Genomic DNA, 22,482 nt, shown 5'->3' with positions numbered 1-22,482 from the left:
CTACTGCAGCTCTGTCTGGGGCTGTGTCTGACTCCCTGCCCTGAGCCACAGGCATCACAAGCGCCCAGCTCATCAGGGGCGCGATGCTGCTGTGTTGGCCGGACAAGACGCGGGGTGACGCGTGCTCTCCAGAGGGCGGCCTCCACCGGCAGCAGATAGAACAGCCAGGACTGGGAAAGATGGCAAGGCCTGCCGCACCGTGAACATTCTAGAGGTCCAGGGGAGGGGTGCGTCCCCGGGCGTGGTGCCCTCCGAGCAAAGGCCAGGTGGTTGCACCTTGCACCTCCCACCTGGAACAGGGAAGCGCCATGCCTGGCAAGCCTCTCGGGTTCTGCAGGCAGCGCAGTCCACACCTAGGGATGTGCTCTGGCCATCTCCCCGGTGAGGCAGAAGGCCGCCAGCGTGGAGGGCCACCCGGAGTGGGAAAGGGCCCCCAGCAGGCAGGCTGGCATTGCCCGCATCTGTGATGGGCGAGGCTTGTGGGGTTGGGGGCGAGCCCAGAGGCAGGGAGAGTCATGGCCCAGGCCCCGGGCTCTGCGTGGAGGCCACGCCATCGGAGGAAGAGTTTCACGCTGTTGTGGCCTGAATGTCTGTGTCCTTCCCAGATCCATATGTTGAGCCCTAAGGCCCCGTGTGGCTGTATTTGGAATAAGGAAGTAATTACTGTTAAATGAGGTCATGGGCAAGGGGGGCTGATCCGATAGGATCGGTGTCCTCGTAAGAGGAAACGCAAGAGAGCCTATGCTCTGTCTCCTGGCCCCCATGTGCGCCCACAGGGGAAAGGCTACGTGAGGACACAGCGAGAAGGTGGCCATCTGCAGGCCCCAAATTCCTCACCAGGAACCACATCTGCTGGTGCCTTGATCTTGGATGTCCAGCCTCCAGGCCGGTGAGCGATAGATATCTGTTGTTTAAGCTGTCCGGTCGGCGGTGTTTTGTTACCCGGCTTGAGCTGACTAAGAGACATGCCTACTGGGCCCTGAGACAGATGCCCGGCCAGGCTCCAGACGTGACATGGCAGGGACTGCCCACCACAAGCCGGGCCCAGTCGTGCCACTGGGTCACAAAGGGGCTTTTTGATGGTTCACAGTGGCTCCGTGCCCTAATTCTGAGCTTTGACCAGCCTTGCAGGGACCCTGGGGCCCTGTATCTGGGGAGGGAGGCCCCGGCGCCCCACCTCCTTCCTTCCTGCTGCTTCCCCGTTCAGCTGCCCGGTGCCAGACACAGCTCTTTTGGGAAATGTCCACGCTCCAGCCCTGGGAGGTTCACGGTCTGAAGGAGGGAAGGCAGTGCCAACCCCAGGGAGGGGCCGGAGGGGCAGGTACGCTTCCGACTGGGGGCTCCCTAGGGCCTCACGTGCTTTGCTCCATTAAGGCTGCCGTCCCTGTACACCTCAACCATCGGCCCTGGATTAATTAGGACCACAGACCCAGAGGCCCCACACCCAGGGCAACCTGAAAACCATGCACGGCCTCAGGGTTCAGCGTCCTCAGGGTCCTTCCCTCTCCCCAAGGGACCGACCGGATGACTCGGAAATTAGGGAAAGGACCCACTGTCCTTGTCCCAGGGCAACTGTGAAGGATCAACCCATGGAAACGGCCCCTACCACCCTGCCCTTTGTAACCCTGGGCTGAGGCCACACAGGCCTGGGAGAGGAGGCTGCCGGCAGAGCAGAAGGGCCAGGAGAGGGCGCTGGGGGAGGATGCGGGGTTTCCATGGCAACCTTCAGCTGCCTAGGCTGGGAACCACTGGGCAGAGAGGCTCAGGGAAGAGAGCCCCGTGGGTGTGTGGGCCAGGCTGGCAGGAGTGCGGCCCCACTCTCCTGCTCTCCTTTCACTTCATCGCCGCTGGACAGACAGACGGACGTTGCTCAGGGACCCCACGGAGGCAGGCAGCTCCTCCGGCTGCTGGGCGCCTGCTTTGCGCCTCACCCCTCCCGGGAGGCCAGTCCAGACGTGGGCCGGCGGGGAAGGGCAAGGGGTGGGTAGCACGTCTTCAGAACACCCGCGGCAGGGCTTCCAGGGCCCAGGGCGCCCCGAACAGCTGGCCGCCTTCCCCCTCTGCCCAGAGTCCCATGCCCCCAACACTGCTTCTCGGTGCAGGGCACCCCTGAGCTCGGCACCCTGCCTCTGCCTTCCCTGCCCTCCCCTCCTCCCCGGGAAGGGGCCGCACATCCCGAGTGCCCTCCGTCCCCTCGGCACGGCTCTGCGCTCCTGCGGCTCCAGCCCGGACCTGGGGGCGGCACGTTCCCCCTCCAGGCCCGCCTGGGGGTGACGGTGTCTGAGGGCAGGGGACGGTTGGGGGCTGGGGCCTCACCTCCTCCCCACCTGGCGGGGGCAGGGTCTTCAGGCAGGTGTGGGGGGCTCCCGCAGGGGTGAGTGGGTGTCCCGGGGACCAGGTGTCCTCCAGGTTCTGTGCCCACAGCCCCGGCGTGGCAGGCGGCGCACAGGTGACGGGCATCCAGGGCTCGGGGGCCAAGGCTAGAGGCGATGAGGGGGAGGGGAGGGGTGCCGAAGGGAGGAGGCCCCTCCTGCGGGCCCCAGTGCTCAGGGACCTTCCTGAGGTTCCAGCTGGTTTTCCAGGTTCCCAGCCAGCAGGCCTGCTCCTGTCCCTCAGCCTGGCGGCCCCAGAGGCACCTGGGCTCCCTCCGGCCTTGCTGTCAAAAGGAGCACCTGTCCCAGAGGGGCAGGCAAAGTCCCGGCCCATCGCTCCCACACACGAGTCTCACGTCTGCTGTGTTCCAGGGCTACGCCGAGGGCTTCGCAGGCAAGACCTCATTCACCGGGCTCCCGCTTGAGAGAGAACAGAGAGGCCCGGAGAAGGGCTGGGGCCCCAGTTCGTGAGCAGTCCTGCTGTGTCCCAAGCCCCACACTTGCCCTAGATGAGCGGGGGGGGGGGCGTCTAAATGCAGAGAGGACCTGTCATCAGTCAGTGAGCGTCTGTGTGTCAGCCCCGTGCCAGGAGCTTCAGCGATCCCAGCTGGTCGTTGCCTACCTGGAGCACACAGGTGCTCTGGCAAGCCTTGTGCCCACCAGTAAGGACCTGGCACACAGCAGTGACACGTCTATAAGGTGACTGTCACACAGCCTCCACCCCCAGTTGTGTCTGTGACGTCCAGGCAATGCTCACAATATAAGGTTAACGGGGCGGGACTTGCCTAGCGGTCCAGTGGTTAAGACTGCGCTTCCGCTGCAGGGGGCACGGCTTTGATCCCCGGTCAGGGGAACTAAGATCCTGCATGCTGTGCAGCTGCGGCCCCCCGCCGCCAATTTTTTTAACGTTAATTGGGAGCAAAAGGCTACAGAACTACCTGTGCTCCATGATCCAAGTTATGTAGCAACCCTTGTCAGTGCGTACTGAGGACTGGGTGTAGTGGGGTGAATGGCGGTCCCCAAAGAGACATCCACCTACAATCGTAAATGTGGCCTCGTTTGGGAAAAAGGGTGATTGCAAATGAAATTAAATTAAGGCTCTTGAGATGAGATCATCCCCAGTTAGGGTGGGTCCTGAATCCAAGGCAAGTCCTTTCAGGAGGAGAGAAAACATAGACCAAGAGGAGAGACACAGGGAGAAGAGGGGAGAGCTCATGAAGACAGAGGCAGAGATGGGAGTGATTTGGCCACAAGTCATGGGACACAGAGGCAGGAAGGACTCCTGCTGGACCCTCCAGACAGAGCGGGACCCCACCAGCACCTAGATTCTTCTGGCTTCCAGAGCTGAGAGAGAACAAATTCCTGTCATCTTAAGCCCCAGTTGAGGTCATTTGTTACACAGCAGCCCTAGGAGACTAATACAGAGGCCCACGCCCCATCAGGTAGTATTTAACCAGCACTTACTGTGTCTCCTGTCATAGTCCCAATGGGGCCAGCCCCCCAGCGAGCCTGGGAGGTAAGCATCAGAGAGACAGAACTTGCCTGGGTTGAAATGTGAACCCAGGCATCTGGCTCTTAACCACAGCATGGCCTGGCTTCTCTCCCCAGAGGGCCTGGGCCCACAATCCATCATCATACTCCTGGAATGGGGAGCGGCCAGTGGGCAGAGAACCCCCAAAGGGGAGAAACCCACTGCATTTTCTGTTTGCCTGGGGGGCTTCCTAGTATTTATTTGGATCAGCAGATTTGCCTTCCTAATTCTGTTTGGTTTAGGCTGTTGTTAAAAGGTTCCCTCTCGGGCTTCCCTGGTGGCGCAGTGGTTGGGAGTCCACGTGGCGATGCAGGGGACGTGGGTTCGTGCCCCGGTCCGGGAGGATCCCACGTGCCGCGGAGCGGCTGGGCCCGTGAGCTGTGACCGCTGGGCCTGCGCGTCCGGAGCCTGTGCTCCGCAACGGGAGAGGCCGCAGCGGTGAGAGGCCCGCATGCCGCAAAAGGAAAAAAAAAAAAGAGTGTTCTTTTTACTTAAGCATGTATGCATGCGTGTGTGTGTGCATGCACCCGTGTTGGGGTCTCTCCTGTCTCCGTCCACCTCTTTCCTCAGGTCCAGGTCAGGCACCTCGGCCAGTGGCACCTGGTGGAGGTCCCAGCCCCACGGGGCCCTGCAGGAGCAGCCTTGCCGAGGGAGGGGGCCCGGGAGGTGTGGGTAGGCGGAGGCGGGGTCTGGGAGGCCATTGTCTGGGAGCTGTTCCGGCCACCGGGACATCCCCATCCTCCCCCAGCCCTGGCAGATGCCTGGGTGGGTCTCCGAGGTCGAAGGTCCTGTCGCAGCCCGGGTGCTGGTTCTTTGTCCCCGGGGTGGCTACGGGTAGCCCGGTCACCTTCCCCCGGCCTCTGGTCCCCATCTGGGGCCCGTGTCAGCCTTGAGGGACCACCTCTCTGCAGGAGCCCAGGCCTCTCCACTCCCAAGGGCTCAGCCACAACCCTGCAACTGTCCAGTGTCATCGCTCACCGGCCTCTCCAGGGGACGGAACCAGGAAGGGGCAAGTTAGGAAATCAGGGCTGGAGCTCAGCTCCCCCGAGGCCCAGCCCAGCCACCAGGGGCACCGCGGCCCTGGCCGCTCTTCAACGGGCAGGGCGTGCTGATGAGGCAGGATGCCAGGGAGGGTGAGTGATGGCGGGTGGGAGCGCGGCAGCGCCCCCAGCTGGAGGTGGCGCTGTTGACGGCCGCCAGAAGGGCCCTGGGTGTGCTGACGCTAAGCCCTGGCACTCTGAGTGCATTGGGCCCGCTCACGAGAGGCGGTGCCTCTTGGGACCGGGTCCCGCATCACTGCCTGCACCCGCCCATCGCAGCCCCTCCCTGCTCCCTGTTGACTGGGGCTAGAAGGAGGGTCCAGGTGGGAAATTGCTTTTCTTCCCTCCGACGAGGACTGTCAGGCTGTGTTCACAGCCTCCAGAGGAAACACTCTGCCTGGGCCGGTGCCCTGAGCGTCACGGGAGAATTTACACGACAGAATGCACAGAGCCCAGGTGTGTGCAGGCCGCAGGTCTCTGCACCTGGTAGGCTGCGGGGAGGGATGAGCAACCGGGAGGCTAAGCAGAGGGGATGGCGGGGCGGGGCGGGTCCAGCGCCAGCAGGCGTGGATGGAGGGTTGGTGCCCCCAGGGGCTCCTGCCCCCCAAGACCTGCCCCCTGGCAGCCCCCTGCTCTCCGTGCAGCCGAGCCACACCTGGTCTCAAAACTGGGTGGCCACGTGGGCAATGCATGTTGGGCCTGGTGCCTGCCCACATTCCACCCTCCTTTGTGGGTCCTCTCGATGGCAGACAGTCGGGTCTCTGGATGGGAGAAGACACACCTCTGTGCCGTGTGGCGAGGACTGCCTGCAGGGGTCCAGTGGGGCCAGGTGGCCTGGCATGGGCAGCGTGGTCCCAGCAGCTGGCATTCCCTGAGCTCGTACCGTGTGCCAGGCACAGTGACCGTCACCGTCCAGACCCCACGATCCTTCCCAACCCCTGCAGGATGGGGCTGCTGAACCCTATTTGCAGGTGGCAGAACCCAGGCTCAGACAGGGAGAGCCACTTGTACCAGGCACACAGCGGGGTGAGGGTGGGGAGGACCTAACTCAGAGCCGGAGCCCTTGGCCAGCTCACCGCCCGGCACCCCCAAGAGGGTTCTAGCTCCCCCGGGAAGCTCTGATAGAAAGTTGAGACCTGAGCCCCCCAGTATCCCCGCTTGCAGGAAGGAAGGAAGAAGATGCCTTCCCTGCAGGACCACTCTGGGGCCAGGAATCGCTCCCTCACTCCACCGTTCACGTCACATCACTATGAGGGTGGCCTTCCCTGCATGAGGCACCCGGCCGTAGACCCAGGGGACCCGCAGGGGGCTCACAGCAGCGGCCTCCTGGGAACACTCAGCTTAGGCCTGGAACCGGCGGGGCCCACAGCAGCCCGTGCCCTGACACTGCTGCCAGCTCAGGGGTTCCCCAAGGACGCAGGCCTGGGGCTGCCGTAAACGAGGGTGGTGCCCCTACCCGCTGCACCACCCACCCTGCAGGGGCCAGCCGGCGGCCGCGGCCAAGGCGGAGAGCAGGGCCTTGCCCAAGCCCTGTGGTCCACGGGGGAGGGTGAGTGGGCCAAGTCACGCCGCTGTGCTCTGGGCACAGATGGTTCCATCCCCGCTGCCTCTTCCGCAGGAAAAACAAACCAGCTGGGGGCCAACAGTTCTTTACCTCGTGTTTATTTTCACAGCCTTTGCCTTTGCCTGAAGCCAGCGTCCTGGGGGCTGCGGTCTGCCGGCGGTCTGGCTGGCGGGGCCGTGGCATTCTCCTGACCTTAGGGCAGCTCTCCAGATAGGCGCCGGGGTGCTCCCGGGGAAAGTAGCCCATTTCCTGCCCCCAGACTTGTCCCTGTCCCATTCGGTCACAGCAACTTTTCCAGGATTTGGAGTCTTCTGGCTGCACGGGGCGCGGAGGGTGGGGGGCGCTGAGGTCGAGAAGGGGAGCAGGACAGAACCAGTGAGACCCTAGGGCAGTCAGAGCCAAGGGGGTGGAGATGAGGCCACGTCACCGGTCAGGGCCACCAGGGCTCCCAGGTGTTCGCAGGGGAGGAGGTGGCCTGGCACTGGGATACTCAACTCGGGTGGGTGGGCACGGCCCGGCTGCTCTACCTGCATCCTTCCAAGTTTTCAGCCATCCCCATTTCACAGGCAGCTGAGAAGGCCAAGGTTGGTAGGGGGGACCCTGCAACCCAAGGTCTCAGAAATGAGAAACGGGGAGGGGGAGGGGGAGGGGGAGGGGGCGTGCTCTCAGGATCCGTGGCTTCTGGGGCCAGGCCACACACATGCCTAGGTAAATGCTTCTCCATCCTCCCACACGGGCGAATTCACATGGGTGAGACTCGCTAAAGCAGCTAGAGGGGCATCCCCGGGGCCTGCGCCCCACTGCCAGTTTGGAGAGGGGCTGAGGCACGCTGCGGCTGGACAGGAGGAGAGGCAGAGGACCACCAAGGGGAAAGAGCTCACTTGCCAAACAAAGGCGGGAGGCCAGGCCTCCAACGGGGGCAAGAAACGGGGGTGGCGAGGCCAGCAGGGCTGCACCGCCACGCAAACGGCCTCGCAAGCCCCAGAAGCCCCCAGAAGCGATGCCGCGCCAGGCCCCTCCCCTGTACTCACCCTGCGGGGCTGGGGGCGCACCCTCCGGAGCCCTTGGCCAGCCGAACGCTCAAAGGCTCCGCCCCTTCCCCCGCCGCGGGCCGCTCCCCCGACCCCGGCTTTCTCCCCTCCCCCCACCGCGCGGACGGGGGGAGGGACCGGCGGTTCGGCCCGCGCCCCCTCCCTCTCGGGCGGCGGTGACATCACGGCCACGGCGGGAGGGGCGGCGCCGCGCACATCACTTCCTCGGCGCCTCCCGCCCGCGCGGACTGACGGACGACCGGCGGGCGGTGGACGGCGGAGAGCGGACCGCGGAGCGGCGCGGGGCGGCGCGAGGCGGCGGGAGCGTGGGGTGCGCGGCCCCCGGCCCTCGGCGCCCCCGGCCCCATGGCGGGTCCGGCCCCGCCCGCCGCTGACGAGCTGCTCGGCCCTGCCCGGCGCCTCTACTCCAGGTGGGCAGGGCAGGGCAGGCGGTGGGGTCGCGCGGGGCCGCGCGGGGACCGGGCAGCTGGGGCCGCTGGAGGCGGGATCGGCCGGCCTGGAACAAAGGCGGCGGCGAGCGCGCAACGTGGCGGGGACGCCCCTCCCAGCGGGGCCGGCGGCGGCTAGGGGCGCGGGGTGGGGAGGAGGGTGCCGGGGGAGGGGGTCGGAGGCCGGGGGCGCTGGGCCTCCCACGGCCCACGCCCTCGAGAACCAGGGCACTAGCGGGTGGGCAGCGTGGGCCGCTGGGATGGGCTGCCGCCCGCCGGATCGCCCCCTCGCAGACGATGTCCAGGGTTTGGGCGACTGGCAGCTGCTACAGCGCTGCTCTCCTGGCAGCTGGGCCCTGTGGCACAGCAGGCGTGTGGTGGCAGCTCCAGGAGCTTCCCTCCCGAGCCTGGCACCACCTCCCCACTGCCATGACCCGAGCACTGGGTGGGCAGGGGACATGGTATGGCTGAAGAGACCAGGATGTGTCACGGGTGGGGGTGTGGGGCCCTGCCCCCACCAGCCCACCAGCCCACCAGCCCACCAGGTGCCTGTGGTCCAGCAGATTGTGGCTGGCGCGGGGCTGCAGAGCCAGCCAGCTAGGTGGGTGGGTGGGCGCCTGCCTGAAGAGGCACCTGCCTCGGGCAGGTTCACGAGTGATGCCAGCGGTCTGAGCTCTGCGCCCCACGCCCATCAGGGATGACAGGGTGGCCCTGGCCAGGGCCGTCGAGGGTGTGCCACAAGGTGATGCCCTGGGCCTGGCCCAGGCGGGCACGGGCACTGGCGTGCAGGTGTCCGGTAGAGCAGGGCAGGCACGAGTGCTGGGCCGGAGATGCTTACTGACCGCAGCTCCTGGAGGCGGGCCGGCTCCCCACAGTGGGGACAGGCCACTGACTCGGAGGGACATCATCCTGGTTCCCCCCAGCCATCCTTAAGACCTGGGGGCTGCTGACCCTTCAAGGGGCCTAGCCTGGCCTGCGAGGATTCTCCAGCCTGGCCAGCAGCCCAGTAGCCGCAAACCTCTGCTGGGTGCCCCCTCCCCCCACGATGTGCAGATTGAGGCTCTGGGCCCCCCCCAGCCTTGGTCTGGCCTGTGCTGCTGGCCAGAGACACAGCCCCCATTGTGTGGGCTCGGGATGGAGCGCCGAGCCCCCGGCCTGGCTCCTGGGCCCCACGCAGGGGCAGGGGCGTGTGAGTGGGTTTGTTGGCAGCTGACGCTGGAGGCCTGTCCTAGAGGACCCTCTCCATAGCCCCCCTTGGGAATGGAGAGCTGTGCGGGGCTGCATTTGCCTCAGGGTCGTTTCTCCGATGGAGAGGGGGTGTTTTGGAAGAATGACACGTGTTGATCTGGCAGCCACCGGCTGTGTGTGTGTGTGTGTGTGTGTGTGTGTGTGTGTGTGTGTGTGTGTAGGGGAGCTACGGTGGAGGAGGTCCAGGGGCGCTGTAGCCCTGGGAGACCCTGCACAGTTAAGCCTGGGGTCCACATCGTGCTAGTCTCCCCACAGGCTTGACCTGGCAGCCTGGGGTGTGGGCTGGCACCAGGGCCCAGCAGGGACACACCAGACAGGACCCTGGCCTGGGGGAGCCATCCCTGGGCAGGGACAGAGCTCAGAGAGAACGCTGGGAGGGGCCCTGAGCCTGGCCTGGATTCCTTGCAAGCTGTGCCCTGAGGGGCAAGCCCGGCAGAGATTTGGGGAGCACGGCCACAAGCCCGCCTTCAGGCTGTGAAGAGGCCCGTGAGGGCTTGGAGCCGAGCGTGTAGCCGTGGCTGGGTGTGCGCGGCCCCGTTCCTGGTCGGAGCTGGCTTTCAGAGGCTGCCGAGACGCCCTCAAAAGGTCATCTGGGGCGTCCCTGGTGGCGCAGTGGTTGAGAGTCCGCCTGCCGATGCAGGGGACGTGGGTTCGTGCCCCGGTCCGGGAAGATCCCACGTGCCGCGGAGCAGCCGGGCCCGTGAGCCATGGCCGCTGGGCCTGCGCGTCCAGAGCCTGTGCTCCGCAACGGGAGAGGCCACAGCAGAGAGAGGCCCGCGAACCGCAAAAAAAAAGAAAAGAAGAAGGTCATCTGTCCCCTCAGAGCCTGTGTGTCCAGGGAAGACCACGTGTGGCGTGGGAGCCGAGGGGTGCAGGCAGCCCGGCATGTGGATGCCCCGCAGACAGGATCCCCTTGGTCTGAGCACCCCAGGGTGGCTGTTCTGGGAGAAGCCCTGTTGTGGGGAAGACGCAGGCCGTCCTCTCCTGGCCCCCTGGCTCCCTTAAGGCCAGCAGCTGAGTGCTCCTGCTGAGGGCTGGGGGGGGCGGAGCTGGGACGGCAAGCACCCCACTGTGTGGTGGCTCTTCAGAGGCACCCAGACGGGGATCCCACGCCATGTGGCCGTGGCAGTTGGCCCTGCCCCGGGGCTCCCCGGAAGCACGCCCCTCAGCGCTTTCTACAGCTGCGTGATGGCCGTGTTCCACTGATTCCTGCGTCTCCCAGGCTGCCTGTCCCATGATGCTCCTAGACGCCCTGCCCAGACAGAAGGGGAGCCAGTGTGGCTTCACCCTGGCGACGGCGGGCCGGGGGGTGAGCGGGGGCCCTGGAGAGTCTGCCCAGAGGCCCAGTGTGGGTGACAGCCCTGGACAGGGACGCAGACATTTAGCAGAGAGGGGGGCTGATGGGGACACAGCCCCTGGCCAGTGGGCCTTGGTGGTGGGAGCCGGGGGCCAGGCTTGGAGGCCAGCCTCGGTGGTCGGGTGGGCACCAGAGGACGGCGTGCCATCTGGGGAGACAGGCAGGTGGCGCGGGGGTGCTGATGGACAGCCCGTGGGGGCAGAGAGCAGGGCAGTAGGGGCCAGGCGGGGCCGGGTCGATGGCTACTCCCGGGGTGCTGTCTCAGGCGCCGCAGACAGGTGGGAGGGGTACGGGGCTGACGAGGCGACCAGAGCAGTAAGGCCGGCCGCTGGGCAGTCAATAAGCCTTCATTAACTGGGAAGCCAGTGGGCAGATGGCGGGAGCTCGGCAGACACCACCCTGCCTCCGGGCTGCTGCGGCCTGGCTGCTGCGAAGGCTCACCCTGGTGAGCCACGTTGAAGGAGAGATGTGCTGGGCCGTCGTGCTGTTGGATAGCAGATCTCACGGGTGGACGAGGCCTGGCTGGGGCGGGCGGGCTGACCCCTGAGGCCCCTGAGGCGGTGGGCCGGGCCTCTCCCCAGGAGGTGGAGGACTGTAGGTTAACAATTAAGCATCGGGCTTCCCTGATGGCGCGGTGGTTGAGAATCCGCCTGCCAACGCAGGAGACACGGGTTCGAGCCCCGGTCCGGGAAGATCCCACGTGCCGCAGAGCAGCTGAGCCCGTGCGCCACAACTACTGAAGCCCGCGCGCCTAGAGCCCGTGCTCCGCGACAGAAGCCACCGCGATGAGAAGCCCGCTCACCGCGACGAAGAGTAGCTCTTGCTCTCTGCAATTAGAGAAAGCCCACGTGCAGCAACGAAGACCCAACGCAGCCAAAAAAGATAATCAAACTAAAAACAAAAAATGAAGCATCTGTTTAGCCCAGGTGGCAAATCCCAGGTGGAAGGCTTCCCCCTCTCCCAGAGTTTGAGTGGTGAGGCTGGTGAAGGGGGAGCTAAGACCACAGCCCCTGGGCCCTGAGAGCCCTGGCCAGTCCGGCCCAGAGCCCCAGGGACCCCCATCTCGTGCCCTGACAATAAGGCTCTTGTCAGGCCCTCGGGTGGACAGGCCTGTGGGAGGCCGCTGCAGTCCTGCAGCGTGGGGACGTGGGCAGTGGGCAGCAAGGCCAGCTCGGCAGACCGATACTGAAGCGGGCGAGCCAGGGTTGCCGCAGCCCCAGTGCAGCCCCAGTGGTCACGGGCACCCACAGACCCGCAGGCCTGCAGAGGCGGTGTGGAGGGACAGGCCCCAGAATCTTCTTCACTGAACAAGGGAACGAGCCTGGCCAGCGTAGGCAGGTCTCACGGAGGAGAGGAGAGGATGGCCTGCAGCGCAGGCGTTGGGGGGGCCTCCCTGGGGGGTGGAGGAGGGGCATGGGGTTGATGTGACGGGGCAGAGTTTGAGGGTTCGGCTTGTTGACAGGAGCTGCGCAAGGAGGACATGGCCCATGCCCTGCCCTGACCCCCCTCAGCTGAGCTTCCCTGGAGGGTGGACAGAGGCCTCCGGGCAGGGAGGAGAGCGCCCTGGCCTGGACGCCCTGGGGACCAGGGCCTGGTGTGGGCAGGTGGGCAGCCTGGGACCTCGTTCTCCCCGCTCTGCACCCACCCATGCAGCGCCTTCCAGGTTTCGGCCCTCCCAGAGCCCGCAGACTGGCAGTGCCTGCTGGGCCTCCTGGGCTGATGCCGACCCCCCGGGTCCTGTATCCTGGGCGGCCTTTGCCCTGGACCTCCGCACCCCCCTACTCATCCTCGGGTTCCCGCCCCTGCCCGGACCCCAGGATGGTCTTGGGGGGCTGACCCCAGAGCTGCACTGCCCTTCCTGTCCCAGGGTTCCTGGCTGCCCAGCCTAGCCGAGCCCCCTCCCACCCAAGGCCCGTCGCTGAGATGGGCAAGTGGCCTGGCGGGGGGGCCTCTGTGAGCCCCGTGGGGACCGAGGGGCTCCTGGGATGGAGCCGCATCTTGGGGGTGGGCTGCTGGGGGAGAGGGGCCTTGGGCTTCTCACCACTGCTCTGCCCTGACCGAGCCCCGGGGCCCCCTCGCCCTAGCTGGACGTTGGCACCAACCCCCGCTACTCCAGAGGCTTCTCCCTTTGCCCAGAGATGGTCACTCCCGCCTCATCAGCCGTGGTGGCTGGAGGAGCTGGGAGCCGGGCTGAGAAGGTGGCCAGGGGGCTGGTGGTTTCAGGAAAGGAACTGGGGGGGTGTCTGTTCCTCCCAGGACGGCTGGCCCCAGGCCCCTCTAGGCCCGCACCCGGGTTAGACCTGGGGCCTGGAGCTCCTCGACGGTCCGGTGCTGGTAACCCCCCAGCAGTGCCCCAGTGGGCCGGGGGACTAACAGGGTGACTGGACTCTGTGCCCACCTGTTGGCCCTGCTGTGTGCCGGGCGCTGGGCACCGTGTGCGGCTGTGGGCCAGGCTGGGTGTTGCGGGACAGGCCTCCAGGAGGCCGGGGCGGAGCCAAGTGCAGACCCTGCCGAATCCCGGCTCTCCGGGGGGGGGGGGGGCCGCACTCGCCGTGTCCCTCCCCCTTTCCTCCTCTCACAGACGTTGACCCGGCGCCAACTAGGTGCCTGGTGCTCCCTTGCGCTGCGTGGTGGGGTTCTGGCCCCGAACCGGCCACAGGGCCAGAGCGGGGTGAGAGTCTGGGTGAGCGGGACGGGGGCGCAGCCGCTGCACCCCTGCTGTGCACCTGCCCCGAGGGGAGCGCGTGGACAGATTCCCTCTGGGCGCCTGCCAGCCCGCCCTGCTGACAGTGCTGATTCCCAGCTCTGAGCCGCCCTTGATCCCCTGATCCTCCACCGCAGGCCCTGGGAGGCCCCGGACCACCTGCCAGAGGGCCGGGCGTCTCCTGGAGCCGAGGCCGCCAGAGCCTCAGCCCACCGCTCTGGGGTGGGGGATGCGGGGGACCCTGAGGCCGCCACACCCCCAGGACCAGCAGCCGAGGTGGGGCGAGGGCCGGCTGGCCAGGAGGGAGGCCTGGGGCCCCGCCATGCCTGCTGCCACCACGGAGGGCCCGCCTGCGGCCCTGAGCTTGGCTGAGAAGGCCGTGTGCAAAGTGGTGTACGGCGCCCCCCGCCCCCGCCCGCAGCTGCTGCCCGTGGGCCTGGAGCTGTGGCTGTACGTGCAGAAGATGCGCAACCTTCAGAGGAAGAGGTGCGGCGGCGGATGGGCGCTGAGCTGGAGGTCACCGTGCCGTGGGAGGTTCTTGGGACAAGGAAGGGGGTGGGGCTTTTGACCTGGGACACCCCGCCTGGTGCCTCCCCAGGTGGCCTCCCCACGTGCAGGCCTGGTTAGCTTTCCCAGTCTGCAGTGCCGGGAGACTGCGTCAGACACCCCAACGTTGCACCCCTGCCCCCTTGACTTCTAGGCCCAGGGCCCTTCCCAAGCCAGAAACCTTCTCTGCTCTGAGCCACTGATGCCACATCTCTGGGCAGGGAGGCGGGCGGGGGAGGCCACGCCAGTGATCGGATCTGCCAGAGCCAGCGGGGCTCCGAAAACACCTGCGTCTCAGACCGAGTCCCTGGGAGGAGAGGGCAGCTAGCCGTGTAGTGAGCAGCTGGGCGGGGCCAAGCAGGCCTTAATTAAGGAGCCCCGTGCGTGGCCCTGGTGGAGTCTGGCTGCTCGTGGGCTCCTGCAACGTGGCACCCGGAGGGCCCTTCCCAGAGCTCTTGGTGAGGTGGCTGCTGAGGACTGGGCATGTCGTGGGCGGGAGGTGAAAGGGTCTGGCATCCTGGTCTCGAAGCCATGTCCCTGACCCCGGCTCTCTGAGAGGCCACAGGGCTCTGCTTGAATCTGGGGGTGGGGGAGATGGCAGGGTCTTCTGGTGCGGGCCCTGCGTCCTGCGGTGGGGAGGAGCCCACTTCCCCAGGAGGAGCGGCCCCGATGCTGGGGACTCGTGACTGGACAAGGGGCATATGGTGAAGGTGCTGACAGAAGGCGCTGAGCCCGTGGGGCACGGGGCGCGGGGCTCAGCTTCTCCAGGGGCTCACCAGCCTCGCCCCAGGCTGTTCTTGAGGTGTAGCTATCATTGTAAATAGAAGTGCCCTGTTGTCTTGATAACGCAGGAGCAGCATGAATGGGGCGTTGTGGTTTCTGTCAAAGGGGCATTTGGATAAAACGGTTGAGGGACTTCCCTGGTGGCGCAGTGGTTAGGAATCCGCCTGCCGATGCAGGGGACACAGGTTCGAGCCCGGGTCCGGGAAGATCCCACATGCCGCGGAGCAACTAAGCCCTACTGAACCTGCGCTCTAGATCCCGCGAGCCACAACTACTGAAGCCCGCGAGCCACAACTACTGAGCCTGCGTGCCTCAACTACTGAAGCCCGCACAACCAGAGCCCGTGCTCTGCAGCGAGAGAAGCCACCGCGATGAGAAGGCTGCGTGCCGCAACTTGAGAAAGCCTGCACACAGCAACGAAGACCCAATGCGGCCAAAAATAAATCAATACATAAATTTATTTTTTTAAAAAGGAAAGAAACGGTTGAGAAACACCGCCCTAAACGACTGTATTTTTTAAGGAAATGTGTTGGTTCCCCCCCTCCAGTAACTCCTGATCGTTGCACAGTTCTAACAACGAAGCAGGGCCGAGGGCGCTGGGGTGCAGCTGGCTGCCTGGCGTGCAGTTTTATTATAAGTCACTCCCTGTAGGTTTTCCATGAGCTCTGATGACATCCGAAAGCAATGGGGATAAGAGGGGGATAATGGGGCGGCCTGTGGCGGCCCAGAGCCGGCTCCCGCCTTTCCAGGGGGTCCTCTGCTCCTGCTGTGCGGTCTCAGTGGGGTGCGGGGGGGGCAGGGGCCGCTTGCCTCAGTGGGGGCCCTCTCCCTGGCTTTTTCTGCACCTGAGCCCCCAGCCCCCCTCGGCCTCCAGGGCAGGACATCGACTCCGATGCAGCCACGCCCCATCAGAAAATGGGAGGTGAGGACAGGTGACGGCCGAGCTCCCCCCGCCCCCAGAGCTTGGAGGGTGGGGGCCCTGCTCCAGGATGCAGGACCCGGGAGGGGCTGGGATCGGATCCTGCCTGTGTGGCCCTGACCATCTGGCTGACCCTGTGAGCCTCCGTCATCCTCAGCGGGGATCAGGGCCTGCCCCAGGCCGCCGTAGCCACTCTGGAGGCTGGCAGGCAGCGCCTGGCCCGGGGCAGCCCCGGCCCCAGAGGCTGGGACTGGGGGAGGGAGGGAGTGTTTGCAGGCCGCCTCTGGGTGAGGGTCTGGCCACAGTGTCAGATTCATGCTTTCGCCAGCCGGCCCGGGGGTGGGGAAGGGGAGCCGAGAGGCTGTGGCACAGGTGAGCGCCACCGAGTGCCAACCTGGGCGTCCATCCAAAGAGAGGTTGGCGCCCACGCCCCCGGGCACCGCACTGGCCACGGCCGTCCGAGGGGCCCCGCAGTCTGAGGGGTGACGTGCAGGAGCGTGGGGGCCAGGCCGAGACCCCGACCCCCCCTCTCCGCCCAGGATGGAAGCGTCGTGCCTGGAGCTGGCCCTGGAGGGCGAGCGGCTGTGCAAGGCTGGTGACTTCAAGGCGGGCGTGGCCTTCTTTGAGGCCGCCGTGCAGGTGGGCACCGAGGACCTGAAGACGCTGAGTGCCATCTACAGCCAGCTGGGCAACGCCTACTTCTACCTGAAGGAGTACGCCCGGGCGCTGGCGTACCACAAGCACGACCTGTTGCTGGCTCGGTGAGCCGGGCTGCCCCAGCTGCCCCTGGGCCCCCACCCGCCCCGCTCTCACCACGAACCCGGCCAGCCTCCTCCTGCCGGCCCCCCACCAGCCCCACCTGACCCGCACCCCCCCCTCCGTTTCCCAGAGTCTCCGTTCTCCTCGGGCCTCCAGAGCTTCCCCGCTGCTGTCCCTCCCTGCAACACCCTCCCCTTGTGTGTTCCCTGCCCCCCCTTGCTCCTTCAGGCCTGCGGGAGCCCCCCCAGCCCCCAGATATCGCAGGTGGGGGCGGAGCTTCCGACCACCCTGCCCACAGGCCCTTCCTCTCCAGCTGCCCTGGTTTCCGCATCCAGCCGGTGTGCAGTGCAGCAAACGCGCGGTTAATTCCCTGTGCCGGGCCCCCAGCTCTCCTGCCTCCAAGGCGGTCTTTGCGGGTCCTTCCCCCAGACTGGCCTAGCAGAGAAGTGATCCTGAGCTGGGGCCCCCGCCCGGCATCACCCCAGTGTCCGTGGGCTCCCGGTCCTCCCAGGCCCTTGCCGCCATCACCGGGGCTCCCTGGTGGGTTCAGGGTCCCGCCAGTCCAGCCCCTCCCCCTTTGCTGCCCTCCAGGACCATCGGTGACCGCATGGGGGAGGCCAAGGCCAGCGGAAACCTGGGCAACACGCTCAAGGTGCTGGGCCGCTTTGACGAGGCCGTTGTCTGCTGCCGGCGGCACCTGGACATCGCCCAGGAGCAGGGGGACAAGGTGGGCGGCGGCCCCGACCTGCGGCCCTGTCCGGGTCTGGGATCGGAGCTGCAGGGGACGCCACGCACAGCCGCATGTGCTCCTCCCGTGGGACGACGGTCCCCTTCAGAAACGAGGGCACGTTGGCTCACACCGGCGCCGTGGGGCTGAGGCCCGGGCTCCCATCTTCCATGTCAGCTCCCCTCCCCCCGACCTCCCCCCTGAAGCCCCCAACACCCCCAGTCACTCCTGGGGCCAGAGGGAGACGGGGGTGGGGGCCGGCTCTGGAAGGAACCTGGCTGGAGAGGCAGCATTGTTCGAGCAACGGTGGGTCCGGCCCCGCTGGACCCTTGGCAGCCCTGCTCTGTGTCCTGCCCCCGTGGCCCCGTGTGGACGAGGAAACTGCGGCCGAGAGGTGACCGACTCGCCCCAGGCCACCTTCGGAGGCGGCCGAGCAGAGCCAGAGCCCTGACCCCGGGGTGTCAGAGAGGGGTGACCCGGAGGGGTGGGGACAGGCCCCTCCCTCTCCATGACCCCTACCTCAGTGGCTAGACTTGGTGCCGCCACCCGCCAGGCCCTTGCCTCCGCGGCCCGAGGGACAGCGGGGACCGTGGACCAGGCGACGGGAACGCCAGCGCTGTGCGCACAGGGCCTGAGCGGCCAGCTCCTCGGGGGCTGTGGCTTTGGAGACGCCCCCCCGCCCCCGCCGCCGCCACCAACCTCGGCGTCACCCACAGGTCGGGGAGGCGAGGGCGCTGTACAACATCGGCAACGTGTACCACGCCAAGGGCAAGCAGCTGTCCTGGAACGCAGCGCAGGACCCGGGGCGCCTGCCGCCTGCCGTCCGTGAGACGCTGCGCCGGGCCTCTGAGTTCTACGAGTGAGCAGGCGGGACCGTCCCCGCGCTCCGCAGACGCGGGGACCCGGGTGGGCTCCCTCCGCCCCCCCCACCCGCCCCTGTCCTCGGCCTGGCTGACACAGGCTGCACCTGAGGACCAGAGTCGGGAGTGGCGGGGGAGGGCGGGGGGAGGCTGACCCGAGCCTTGGAGCGCAGAGCCGCCCTCGCCTCGGGGTGCGACCCTGGGAGGGGCTGTGTGGAGGCCACCCGCTCAGCACCTTCTAGCCTGGGTGGGTGGGTCGCTGGGAGGGACGCAGCTCAGAGAGACTCGGCCCCCAGGAGGAACCTGTCCCTGGTGAAGGAGCTGGGCGACCGGGCGGCCCAGGGCAGGGCCTGTGGTAACCTGGGCAACACCCACTACCTGCTAGGGAGCTTCACGGAGGCTGCGACCTTCCACAAGGAGGTGAGCGGGGGGCAGCGACGGGGCGGCCCCGACACGGGGCCGGAGCGGCACGGCCGGGGCGCCCCGCCAGCCCCCTCGCTTCATCTGGGCTTGGTGCTGGGGCTCCCAGGGCTGCCCCTCCGGGCACACGGACATCAGGCTGGCCGTGCTGGGCAGCGGGGCGGGGGCGGGGGGAGCACCTGCCATCTGCGCTGGATCCCGGGCTGCTCCGTGACCACCGCCTGGGCCTTGTGTCCGTGTCCTCAGCGCCTGGCCATCGCTAAGGAATTTGGAGACAAGGCGGCAGAGAGGAGGGCCTATAGCAACCTGGGGAACGCCCACATCTTCCTGGGGCGCTTCGACGTGGCCGCCGAGTACTACAAGTAGGCACTGCCCCCCACCGCCCAGCCAGGGAGAGGGTGGGCCCTAGGGGGATGAGGGAGCCTGGACCCCAGGCCGAGGAGGCGCCCACCTCAAGCTCTGCCCTCCCAGCCTCCCCGGGGGCCATGCGGGGGGTTCTGCGCCACCCCGGAAGGGCGACCGATGGAGCCCTGAGAGACCCCCAGTGGGGTCCTGGGGCTGGAGGCCTTGGGGCCAAGGGGCTGCTTCCCCAGCGCCCCCCACATATAGCCCTTGGAAAGGGGCGCTGGGGAAGCGTGAGCAGTGCCCTAGCCCCTGTGGAGGGGATGCTGGAATCTTCCTTCCCGGGGGTGGCCCCCCGCCCCCCACAGGAAGACCCTGCAGCTGTCCCGGCAGCTCAAGGACCAGGCGGTGGAGGCGCAGGCCTGCTACAGCCTGGGCAACACGTACACGCTGCTGCAGGACTACGAGCGCGCCGCCGAGTACCACCTGCGCCACCTGCTCATCGCCCAGGAGCTGGCCGACAGGTGCGCGCGCGGCGGGGGCGCCTGGCCGCCCGGGCCCACGCCGGGGCCCCCGCTCGCCCCTCCAGGCCCCTGGGCTGAGCGACAAGCTGATGGCACCGGCCTAGATTCGCCGGCCTGGGTCTGAGGCCCCGCCCTGCCGCCTCCCACCAAGGGACCCTGCTCGAGGCGGCCCCGCCCGGGCTCAGCCTCCGCCGTCACTTGGCCACGCCACCCACTGAGCGGGGCCGGGTGAGGCCAGTGGACGCCGGGCCAGCTGCTGGCAGTGACCCTTGGCGCAAGCCGGTTGGGGGGCTGTGCCCCGGAGCCCGGCCCACTGCCCCCTTGGACGCCCCCGTGCCCCCCTCTCTCCACGTCCGTGTAAACTTTCGTCTCTGCAGAGAGACAGACTTCCCGACCGAGACCCCTAAACACACGGCCGTGCACGCAGGTCTGGGGGCAGCAGTGGCAGCAAGAGGGCTCAGAGCCACAGGCCGGGGCCCCTCGTGGGTGGTGGAGAGGAGGGGCCTTCTAGGAAGCTGCTCTGCAGGGAGGCTTAAGGAGGCCTGCAGTTTTTCTTCTGGGTGATGTTTTGGAACGACATAGAGGCGATGGTCGTAGACGGTAAATGTACGCAGAGCCACAGAATCGAGCGCCTTACAGTGGTTAAGTTGATGTTACATTATTTGTGTCTCCATTTAAACATTTATGATCAAGGGAACGAGGTCACTACTGCCCAGGGAGCCACAGGGGTGAGAGCCTCCCCGGCCGCTAGGGGGCAGTCAAGGCCGCGCCAGGGACCCTGGAGCACCCGCCTCCCATCCCCAGTTCGTGATGGGCCAGACCCCCCGGAGGCTGGGGGCTTGGGACGGCTGGGCTAGCGGGCAGGCTGGCAGGCCTGGGGTGCAGACGTGGACTCAGTTTCCCTCCCCGGCAGAGTGGGTGAGGGCCGGGCGTGCTGGAGCCTGGGGAACGCCTACGTATCCATGGGGAGCCCAGCACAGGCCCTGACCTTCGCCAAGAAGCACCTGGAGATCTCCCAGGAGGTGAGCCGGGCCTGCCCTCCCCTCAGCCCCCAGCCCTGGCCTTCGCCAGCGTTGGAGCCCCCCAGCCCCGGTGCCGCCCAGCCCCCTCCAGATGGGCCGGTGCCTCTGTGTGCTCTAGGCTCTTTCCTGGCTGTCGCCACCTGCTGCGAAGGGGCCCGGCCACCCCGTGACTCTTCTGAGACCTGGTGGCTGCTCGTCTGCTGTAGCCAGGGGGTCGGGAGCGGGGAGTGGGGGCCTGCTTTCCGCCCGTAGAGGGTTAGTGTCACCTTTGGGCGGCCACCACTGGCTGCTGCTGTCCCCAACGGAAGTGTGCCAGGCTGGGCCATGGAATGCCTCTGCCCGACACCCAGGGTGGAAGTACCTGCCAGGGGCAGCCCAGGGGCACAAAGGCACGGCTGCCCCTGGGGGATCTTCCCCTGGGACCCCTCAGCCAGACACCTTCCTGGGGAAGTGGACCTGTCCACCCAGGACCCTCCTGCTGGGTCAGGGCAGCCCACGACTGGGCACTACAGGGTCGGCGCGGGTGAGCCCCGGCTCCCCGGCTCCCGGCCGGTCCCCCCCTCGGCCCCCACCCACCTGTGGGAAGCAACCCCGGCGGCAGAGCCAGGTCAGCGCTCCCCAGGCCCGCCACAGACAGCCCCAAGTCCACAGGCGGGCAAGGCCCTTAGGTGTCCCGGTGGAGGTGGGGAGGAGAGCTCGGGTCAGGGGAGGTCCTGGCTTGGAAAGCCCCTCCGCCTGCGCCGCCAGCGAGACCGGCCCCTGCGTCCCTCTGAGCGCAGGCAGGGGCCCTGGAACTCCACGTGGGGGTCCCCCCGCCCGCCTTGCCCGAGGCTTTGCTCCCGGGTAAGCGCGTGGCCCCCCTGCGGCGAGGGTCCCCGCCGGGAGCCTGGCGGGCACGGGGCTGAGAAAGGTGCAGGCTGACTGCCCACGGGAGGGCCCCACGTGTCACGGCCGGGCTGGGGTGTGAGGGGGGCTGTCAGGGGCACGGGAGGCTACCGGCCCCCCGGGACCCCCCGCCAGACTCCACCTCTGGGGCGCAGTGGGCCTAGTGCCCTTGGAGACCCGGGGCCGTGACTGCCCCGTGGGAGTCCACAGGGGGCCTCGCAGCCCACTGACCTGGCCCTGCCTGGCTGCAGATAGGGGACCGCAGCGGAGAGCTCACGGCCCGCATGAACGTGGCGCAGCTGCAGGTGGCGCTGGGCCGGCTGTCCAGCCCGGCAGCCGCGGAGAAGCCAGACCTGGCCGGCTACGAGGCCCAAGGTGAGCTCCTGGGCTGGGCGTGGGGTCCCGCTCTCCCGCGGGCTCAGACCTCAGCCTGAGGTGCCGGGGCCTGAGAGGGCGCGGGGGGGGGGCAGGACGGCTGCCAGGGTAGAGGGGGTGCTGGCTCACCCCCTGCTGGGGCCCAGTGGGCTCTGCCCTCAAACAGGAGAATATTTAACAGAGCTGCCAGCTAAGGGAAGGGGTCCCTCGTAGGGCGCTGAGCCCCTGTCCCTGGGCGGGTGTCAGCATCCGAGCCCCATCACCAACTCACTCCAGAGCTCACAGTCGGGGGGGCAAGTGACAGGGTGCTGGGGGCAAGTCGGGATCCTGAGGTCGGAAGGTGCGGGACACGGCGCGGGCAAAGGGGCATTCAGGCCGGTCCTTCGTGTCTCTGGGGCAGTGGGGCCCTGGGGTCGCCCCGAACCCCCCAGGTTTCTCACCAGGGGAGGCACGAGGAGGAGGGGGCCCCCCCGCCCCTCCCTAGCCACCCCACTCCTCTGGGGCTGACGACCCCCCTCCGGGCTGGGGGCTGGGCCTGGGCGAGGGCTTCTTGTAGGGGTGGAGTGGGAGGGGGCCGCCGGCGGGAGGGAGAAGCCAGCCAGGTCAGCCAGAGGCCGAGGGAGCTGTGAGGCGGGTGCTCCCCAGCCGAGGCCCGCAGGGTCAGCCACGGCTGCTCTAACGACCTCGTTCCCGGGCTGCTGGTCGCCCTGTGCAGGTCACTGATGCTACCCACACAGGGACAGAACGTTCGCCGCCAGGCAAACAGATCAATAAACGTGGGCGCTGGGGCCGGGGGCCGCCCTGAGCTGGCCTCCCGCGCCGCCGGTGGGTACGGGGCAGGCTCTGGGCCGGGAGTTAGCTGCCCCTCCCTCCCAGCCCACGCAGTCCCCAACCCGTGGTTCTCGAGTTCTCGGAGAGTCCAGCCCCAGGCCCCTCGTGGCTGTGTGTCCAGGTCGCCCACCTTCCCCAGCCTCCGAAGCCCCCAGGCCCGCCCAGGGCGAGGCTGGGAAGCCATCCGGCTGTG

At 67.4% G+C, this 22,482-nt stretch overlaps 2 protein-coding genes across 7 annotated transcripts in view; one reads left to right on the top strand and one right to left on the bottom strand.

Moving 5' to 3' along the window:
- CCDC187 (coiled-coil domain containing 187) overlaps positions 1-2,706 on the bottom strand; it is a 38,193-nt gene extending 35,487 nt beyond the window's left edge. The window contains 2 exon segments of the mRNA XM_067040139.1: positions 2,317-2,480; positions 2,637-2,706. Coding sequence (XP_066896240.1) covers positions 2,317-2,480; positions 2,637-2,706 — 234 coding nt within the window.
- A 5,086-nt stretch (positions 2,707-7,792) lies between these two features.
- GPSM1 (G protein signaling modulator 1) overlaps positions 7,793-22,482 on the top strand; it is a 30,091-nt gene continuing 15,401 nt past the window's right edge. For 3 of the 6 annotated variants that reach the window (XM_067040310.1, XM_067040308.1, XM_067040309.1), the window contains exons 1-9: positions 13,870-15,547; positions 16,084-16,305; positions 16,895-17,030; positions 17,747-17,889; positions 18,187-18,310; positions 18,557-18,672; positions 19,021-19,176; positions 20,090-20,198; positions 21,335-21,458. In XM_067040310.1, the coding sequence (XP_066896411.1) occupies positions 15,294-15,547; positions 16,084-16,305; positions 16,895-17,030; positions 17,747-17,889; positions 18,187-18,310; positions 18,557-18,672; positions 19,021-19,176; positions 20,090-20,198; positions 21,335-21,458 (1,384 nt within the window). In that variant the 5' untranslated portion in view covers positions 13,870-15,293. Of the gene's footprint in view, positions 7,970-12,027; positions 13,783-13,869; positions 15,548-16,083; positions 16,306-16,894; positions 17,031-17,746; positions 17,890-18,186; positions 18,311-18,556; positions 18,673-19,020; positions 19,177-20,089; positions 20,199-20,428; positions 20,806-21,334; positions 21,459-22,482 lie in introns of those variants that run through there. The other 3 variants (XM_059072887.2, XM_067040312.1, XM_067040311.1) reach the window with 3 other exon arrangements.

The sequence above is a fragment of the Kogia breviceps genome, chromosome 8, assembly GCF_026419965.1.
Source record: "Kogia breviceps isolate mKogBre1 chromosome 8, mKogBre1 haplotype 1, whole genome shotgun sequence".
In the NCBI taxonomy this organism is placed as follows: domain Eukaryota; kingdom Metazoa; phylum Chordata; class Mammalia; order Artiodactyla; family Physeteridae; genus Kogia; species Kogia breviceps.
Note: the sequence above shows the minus strand (reverse complement) of the source record. Positions and strands in the feature narration are given on the sequence as shown.